The sequence below is a fragment of the Macrobrachium nipponense genome, chromosome 26 (assembly GCF_015104395.2).
Source record: "Macrobrachium nipponense isolate FS-2020 chromosome 26, ASM1510439v2, whole genome shotgun sequence".
NCBI lineage: Eukaryota > Metazoa > Arthropoda > Malacostraca > Decapoda > Palaemonidae > Macrobrachium > Macrobrachium nipponense.
In genome coordinates this window covers 2,404,853-2,412,770 of record NC_087215.1, presented here as the reverse complement: position 1 = coordinate 2,412,770, position 7,918 = coordinate 2,404,853, and the positions used below count along the sequence as shown (strand labels likewise).

The 7,918-nt window shown below is 38.1% G+C and overlaps 1 protein-coding gene across 1 annotated transcript in view; it reads right to left on the bottom strand.

Annotated features, from left to right (window-relative positions):
- Positions 1-2,048: 2,048 nt before the first annotated feature.
- The window catches only part of LOC135199961 (uncharacterized), a 7,300-nt gene continuing 1,430 nt past the window's right edge, over positions 2,049-7,918 (bottom strand). Inside the window, exons 2-6 of the mRNA XM_064228087.1 lie at positions 6,270-6,423; positions 4,349-5,056; positions 4,043-4,132; positions 3,036-3,221; positions 2,049-2,782 (exon numbers count right to left, since the gene is read on the bottom strand). Coding sequence (XP_064084157.1) covers positions 2,249-2,782; positions 3,036-3,221; positions 4,043-4,132; positions 4,349-5,056; positions 6,270-6,272 — 1,521 coding nt within the window. The 5' untranslated portion in view covers positions 6,273-6,423 and the 3' untranslated portion in view covers positions 2,049-2,248. The remainder of the gene's footprint in view (positions 2,783-3,035; positions 3,222-4,042; positions 4,133-4,348; positions 5,057-6,269; positions 6,424-7,918) is intronic.

The window sequence follows — 7,918 nt, the reverse complement described above, 5'->3', positions numbered from 1 at the left end:
AAACAAATTGAACAGTTTAATTTGAATTTTGATTTTAATATGGTTAGTTTTGATGTTGTCTCTTTGTTTAGAAAAGTGCCTGTAGATGATTTACTTGAATATTTGGAGGATACATTAGAAGGTCATGATATTCCCTTAACTGTAGCAAACCTCATTAGTCTCATAAGGTTATGTATCAAAGATAGTAAATTTTGTTTTAATGGGAAATTTTTTTTACAAAAGTTTGGCATGGCTATGGGTAATCCCTTATCTCCTGTCCTTAGCAATATTTACATGGAATTTTTTTAGACAAAACTCTTACCAAGAATTTTGCCCCCAAAAAGTTATGTGGTTTAGGTATGTGGATGATATTTTCTGTATTTGGCCAGTTCACGAAAATCTCCAGGAATTCCTTAATAATCTCAATAATTTAGTCCCTTCTATAAAATTTACTGTAGAGGAAGAAAGACATTGTAATTTGAATTTTCTTGATGTAACTGTCCATATACAACTAACATTGCCTCTTTTGTTCATTACTACTCCAATCACCATCAAAATTTTAAATTCTCTGTTTTTATTTCTGGGATGTTCCTAAGGGCTTTACGTGTCTGTAGCCCGCAGTTTATTGACGCTGAGATTAAAACTATTTATGATATTGCACTGAAACTTAAATACCCAAGGACTTTTGTAGATGTGCCATGCAGAAGAGCTAGGAAAACTTTTTATTCAACTAATGACAAACTTGAATTTAGTAAGCATAATATTTTAAAATTACCCCATGATGAAAGATTTTTAGATATTCCTAGAATTTTAAAGCTTTTTAACATAAATGTTGTTTTCAGTAATATTAATGTCAAGAGTTTAGTAATAAAAAATTCTCCTAAAGATCTTCCAGGCTGCATTATGAAATTCCTTGCAAAAAGTGTGATAAAGTCTATTACTGGACAGGACCGGGTAAAATCTCTTTCGGCAACGTCTCAAACAGCACCAATATTCTGTGAGAACTGGACAAATATCGAATGCTTTATTCGTACATATGAGAGATTTAGATCATCCCATTAACTGGAGTCAAGCAAGAGCCTTAATCCCATGTAATGACACAGTTAAAAAGAATATCATTGAATCTTGTTTCATCAAGTCAAATAAATAATGGAAATGTTCTAAATTTAAGTCTTGGTTTATTTAAACTTGATACCTTCATAATGAAAAAGTTATAGATAAATATAAGCAAGAAAATTAATATATTCAGTTTTTACATGTTTTGGACTGTACGGATACTTTGTAGTTTATGTTAGGGTTGAATCTATGTTTAGGTTTGTGACCGTGTGATATCCGATAATCCTGGATTATCTCTTTACTTTTACCGTTTTGACAAATAACCATCTGGTATTTTTTATCTGTTGTTTACCTGATAACTTTCTCTCCAATTCTATTTCATTCGTTCCTTGACAATGTCTTAGTAAAGACGAAAGCGCTTGGATTTCTGATTATCATTTTCCTGTGGTATTCGCTTATATATATCTTATAAGTTCATTTTGATACTTAGAAAGATTATCGAGAGTTTATGTTAATTTTTTTAAGTATTCAAGTCAGGTACCTATTAATGACATTTTAATGATAAAATCTTCAATTACTGCTTTAGCACATTTGCTGATGAACTTGAAATAACACAGAATAACGAAATAAGTGCTATGTTAGCTGCATCACGAACATTATTTGTTACATTACTTATAAGGCCAACTGTCCAAACTTAGGCATTGAGAAATGAGATATAGGTTTAAAACACCATTCATTATTTCTCAATAATTCAGGTCAAAAGGCCTCAAAAAACCTACTGATTGCTATAAAGATATCCTCTGGTTATATCTGGGAAAGATTAATGGGGATTCTTTGAGCAGCCTTGCTATTTCATTGAAGGATTTTAAGTAACACAGAGATAAGAATTCTTTAAATTTCCATGTGTTAAAAATCGCAGAGTTGGTTTACCTAAATCTCTAATGATGAGAGTAGGTTATCTGTATTTCATTTATTCGTGATCAGACCTTAATATCAGCAAGTACGAAAACTACTTAAAAGTTTTAATTTTTATTATAAAGATATAAGAATGTTTGAGTTTGTGATACAAAAGTTATGGGCAATTGTTCTCATTTGGTCTTTATCACACAGTTTTAGATTTTTTTTTCTGAATTATCTTAAGTTCAGGCTCAGTATAGAACTAGGATAGTGTCTCTTTAGAAATTATATGGTCCAGAACTATCAGCTGAGCTTATCACAGAGGTAGCACCAACCCACAATTCCTGATAGTAATGGGTGGAGTGGTTGGATAGTGCAAGATGGCGTCCCGCAGGATACTGAGACCCTCCTCGACCATCGCGAAGGGATAGCAAGCGTCCATCGCCTGATCGGTGGACAGGACTATGATGAACTTGGACACCCTCTCCTCTAGGTTACTCCCCCCACCGACGAGCCCCTCCTCCAGCGTCTGTCCCAAATAAATCTCCTTCTTCCCCTCCCCGCCCCAGTCGACGCCAGGAATCACGGCTTTCCCGCCATTCCCGTCGTTCCTCTCGTAGTCTCCCGTGATGACGCGCTCGCCGTCATTATCCTTGTCGATCACCTCCAGGAACTTGCATCCTACATAGGACGGGCCCAGGTCCCCGAGGCAGAGGCGCAGGAAGTTTTGGGCGTAGGAGCCGTTGTTGATGAAGCGGATGACGAGCGTCAGTTGGTACGCCCCGCCGACGTCGAGTTCCAGGAAGGTCCTCCTGGAGGCTTCTTCGACGAGGTTCGTCGCGTCTTCGTGCTGCCGGGGGTGGAAGAGGAGATAGAAAGAGAGGATATAGGAAGAGAGGATTTGGAAGTTGATTTATTTATTTATTTTTTATTATTATTAGAACATAGCACTATAGGCCTAAGCCTAAGTGGGTCTGCTCCATCTAAAGTAGTACTATCCTTTCCCTTACTTCTAAACCAATACTTATCCTTTCCATTTACTTCTAAACTTACGGGATCACTGAATCACAGCGAGAGAAAACACCTCATGAACTCATAGTCACCTTGATAAGTAGGACTTCGTCAGGCAGGTGTTCCTGCTCTCTCAAGTGGAAGAGAAGGAGTCTTTGTCTGGACGCCATCTTCATGAGGGCGTACCGCCTCCTCCCCCTGTGTTCCTGGAAGGCTATGAAGCGCCCGTTTTCCACGATCTTTCTCAAGGGCCCGCTCATCCTCCGGAGGTCGTTAGCCTGCAGGAGTGTATGTAAATAAAGACCATTTCGAGATACAGATAAAAGCTTCCTTTCAAAGTTAAATTGGTACTAATCCTACAGTTTAGGGGTTCAGGTTCGCTGGTCCCTTGTGTGTGTGTGTGTGTGTGTGTGTGTTTAGGTATTCCTTCCTATTTTCAATTTATTTCGACGGATCTGCAAACAAGTATATTTGTTAAAATAAATAACTAAATAAATCAGCAGCTTATCTGCTTACAAGAAGCAGAGATTTGCTATTTTCTCAAAGTTCTATGGGTCCGTTTCGACTAAGACTTTTTCGTTTGTTCCCACTTTACATTCCCTTACTTTTTTTACTATTTCTGCTTCCGCAAGCAGATGAATTGTTCACTTTTTCATTGTGCTCTACGGTGCAATAAATATTTGATAAATCCGTGTGCTGGTGTTGACGTTATGCAATGCAGTGAATTTGGACCCCTAAACTGTAGGATTACTGTTAAATTAATATTATGAGAAGAATAAACTTTTTTGAAAAGTCAAAAGTGACGCTTCATTTCGTGTCTGCTTCGTGAAAATGAATCATAATTCTTTTGTTTACATTTTGGAAATGCACGACCAGGATTCATCATTATTTGCGCGGGAAGAAGATGAAATGTTTTGACGCTTCTTCTCTCCCCCACGGCGAATAATCTACTCCCTCTTTCCCTTCCCGACTAGACTTTTTTCCCATTCTTAACCAGCCAGGCGACTGAAGAGCTTTATTCTATCCCATGCAAGCTAAGAATAGAAGAGTAAAGAATAGATTCTTAATCGCCAAAACCAAAGAAAGGATTAACTCTCACCGTTATGATGGCAGAATCATCTCCTTCGTCTCTGTCACTCGATAGAATCTCTTGGATGATGCTCACTTTTCTCTTTGTGTAGTCGAGTTCCTGGATTGAAAATAAGTCTATTAAATACATTAGAGTCATAGAATGTTATAGATACATGCATCGGTTTCTATTCAAATGATTATCAGGGATACTCTTACGGTAGCCTATTTTCAAAGTTCTGTATTGGATGAGAAGGAATATAGGCCTAGTGTTTAAGGATTTGTGTATATATTAGATTAAAGGGTAGCTCACGTTGAGAGAGAGAGAGAGACTTACCACTTTGGTATCATTGTACGTAACTTCTTCCTTGGAAATGAATTCCTCTATCTCCCCCGAGAACGACTTGATGGACTTCTCGATGTCCTCGATGCTGTCGATGACAGGCCCAGCGGAGGTGAAGTTCGTCGCGCCCTCCAGCTTATCGTAGGCCTCCTTGATTTTCAGTTCCTCCTTCAGGAGAGTGTCCAGTATCGTCATCAGGTGGGCCTTTTTGTCCTGCAGTTCCCGTATCCTCTTCTCGTTCTTCTCCTCGATGTCCAGCAGGTCGTTTCGCACCTCGTTCCTGATCTCCCCGTTCACCTGCAGGAACCTCTCCTCCATCTTGGCGTTCCGCTCGATGGCGCCTTGTATCTGCGCCTTCGACCTCACGCACTCGGCCAGTATCCCGTCGTTGATGTCCCGCCGGAAGTCCTTCTTCCAGGCGGCGAAGGACTTCGTCCTCTTGGTGTAGTGGGACCTCTTTCCCGACTCGACTTCCGCGATGTACTTGACGAGCTCCAGCAGGGCGTTGTTTGGGCGGAAGTCCTGGGCGGAGGTGGCCTGGAACGCCTTCCTGCAGAAGGGGCAGGATTGGTTGTCCGTCTTGATCAGCTGGTTTATGCAGCTGGTGCACATGCAGTCGAAGCAGGGCAGCATCCTCGGGCAGTACTCGGTTTCGTTGTAGACCTCGTTGCAGATGCCACATTCCATGGAGGCGTTGGAGGCCTGGAAAGAGTTGTCAGAATTAGCTGGATAAGGGCTCTGGAGGCATTCAAAAGTGTCAGAATTAAGTGTAGATCAGCTTTTCGGGGCGTTCCAGGCCTGGCAAGTGTCAGATTTAACAGCACAAAGGCGTTTAAGGCCTGGAAAGTTTCAGCATTAACCGTAAAAAGACTTTGGAGGCGTTCAAAAGTGTCAGAATTAATTGTAAAGAGGCTTTATAGGCCTGGAAAGTGTCAGAATTATCTGGAAAATATACTTTGGAGGCGTTTGAAACCTGGAAAGTGTCAGAATAATCTTAATAAAAGACTTTTGAGGTGTATGAGGTCTGGAAAGTGTCAAAATTATCTGAAAGAAAAAAGACTTTTGAGTCGTTTGAGGCCTGGAAAGTGTCAGAATTAACTGACAAAAGGTTATAAAAGATGTTTGAGGCCTGGAAAGTGTCAAATTATCTGGAAATATGCTTTAATCTTTACAGCATTCAGTTTGAACGTTGGTCAATAAGTGCTGGAAAGTGTTATAATTATCTGGAAAAAGGCTTAGGGGCCATTTGAGGACTGGAAAGTCTTAGAATTAACTGTAAAAAGACTTTGGAAGCGTTGGAAAGTGTCAGAATTTACTGTGAAAAGGCTTTTGAGGAGTCTGAGGCCTGGAAAGTGTCAGAATTATCTGTAAAATTATTTTGTAGGCGTTAGAGGCATGGAAAATGTCAATATTACCTGGAAAGAGGCTTTGGAGGTATTTTGGGCGTGAAAAGTGTCAGAACTAACCGCACAAAGACTTTTGATGCGTTTGAGGCCTGGAGAGTGTCATAATAATCCTCTGGAAAAAGGCTCTAAGCTACGTGGTATTCAATGTAAACCTTCGATCAAAAATTGCTGGAAAATGCCAGAATTAACTATGAATAGATTTTGGAAGCGTCTGAGGCCTGGGAACTGCCAAAACTAACTGAAAAATGGGGCCATTGACTCGAAATTCAATCTTCCAAAATAGTATTATGGTGATCATTTGAAAGAAGTTACAGAAGGTAACAGGAAATACAGAAAGAAGAGATCAACTATTACAAAAAAAGATAAATTAATAATTTCGGGAATAAATTGATACCAATATGAATTAGTGAGTAAATTACAAGGTGAACTGTTTGAGGCTATTGATGCATTGCATCTTCTTTTGAATAACTGAGCCTCTGAACAAATAAAAAACTAGATTCTAAACCTACCATTCTGATTCCCTTGTCCTGGCGTGACCCGTGACCTCTTTTTCAATTGACCCGAGGGAGGAAGGCACTTCTTGACCTGCAGGTGACCTCAGCTTTCCGTAAGGTCACATTTCACCATCCGTAACACACTCATCTTATTGAGGAGTGTGTCTTCCTGGAACACAAATAATTTGTGAAGATTTTGGAGCAGTGATGGTATAGGCCTACAAATCTCGTGTGCAAGATACAACACGGAGACAGTTTTCATATTTGATGTTGGAATTTTAAAGGAAATTTCCTTTTGCTGTTATAACTAATGAAACTGGTTTCTCTCCTTCGTTGTAAGGTATTACCAAGACAGTTTTGCTTTTATTGTTTATGCACACTTAAGAATACAACAAAGTTTAGTCATGATCAGTTACTGCCGCAATGTTGGGGTCTGCAGTGGGAGATTGAAACCAACATATTCTTTTGAAGCTTGAATATCAAGTCTATGGTCCCTTTTGTGTGCTTGTTTCATGTGGATTGGTTTCATCGACTGAAATGATAAATAGTAATGATATTATTATTATTTCAATATTATTACTATTCAGAAGATAAACCCCTTTTCACTGACTTAAAATTCAAACTTCCACAGCATACTATGGTGTCCAATTTAAAACACTTGGGTAACTTACTGTCTTCCTTGTTTAAATATACATTACTTTTATCATTATCTAAAATTCCACCTTTCCCCATCTTCAATCTGTATATACCTTCTCGTGAATGTTAAGGATATTTTTCTTGTGATTTATAAGGAATTAAATTGATTTACTTTGGCATTTGATGTAAAAATGCCTTGGTATTGTGAGGAGAATATATATATATATATATATATATATATATATATATATATATATATATATATATATATATATATATATATATATATATATATATATATATATATATATATATATATATATATATATACACACACACAAACAGATGCATAAACCTTTGTTCAACAATTCAATACAACGAAGAGAATAAAGTGGGGTTTCACTACACAGGCAACAAAAAAGCAAGCAGGATTGCGTGCACGCAAGCACGCCATATGTTCTGTCTGCGTTACCCTCAAAGTACTTATTGATCTCGGCGTTCCAGTAACTACAGGGAAGTGCTTGCTTGCTTGCCTGACTTCAGACTGTTTGATAGGATTTTATGAAAAATATTATTCCATTTGAATAGGATTTTTGCAATGATTCATATTATACCAACTTTTCGAGTTACGATGAAAAAAAAAAAAAGTATGTTCTCTTACTCGGGGAGTAAGCCTACAAACTACTTTGTTGTTGTTCTTCTTCTTCTTGGGGAGTAGGAAAGGTCTATGGAAGAGCCTAAAAAGCTCTGAAAAAAGGTGTTTCGCATTGAGTTAAAGATACAGGAATTTTAGGATAGGATATTTATGATTTATTTATTAGGATGAAAACGTCAAACATAGATAATGTGCATGTTAAACAGTACAGAACAATTATTTAAAATAAAATATATCGTATTTATTTTAATTTTTGTTGGCGAAACAAGGCTCTATTTTACCGTAGATTTCATCACGTTCTAATTTATGTTAAAAGTTTAGAACATAGTGTTTACAACTTATGCTTGAGGAGGAATATCTTGCATGCATTCCG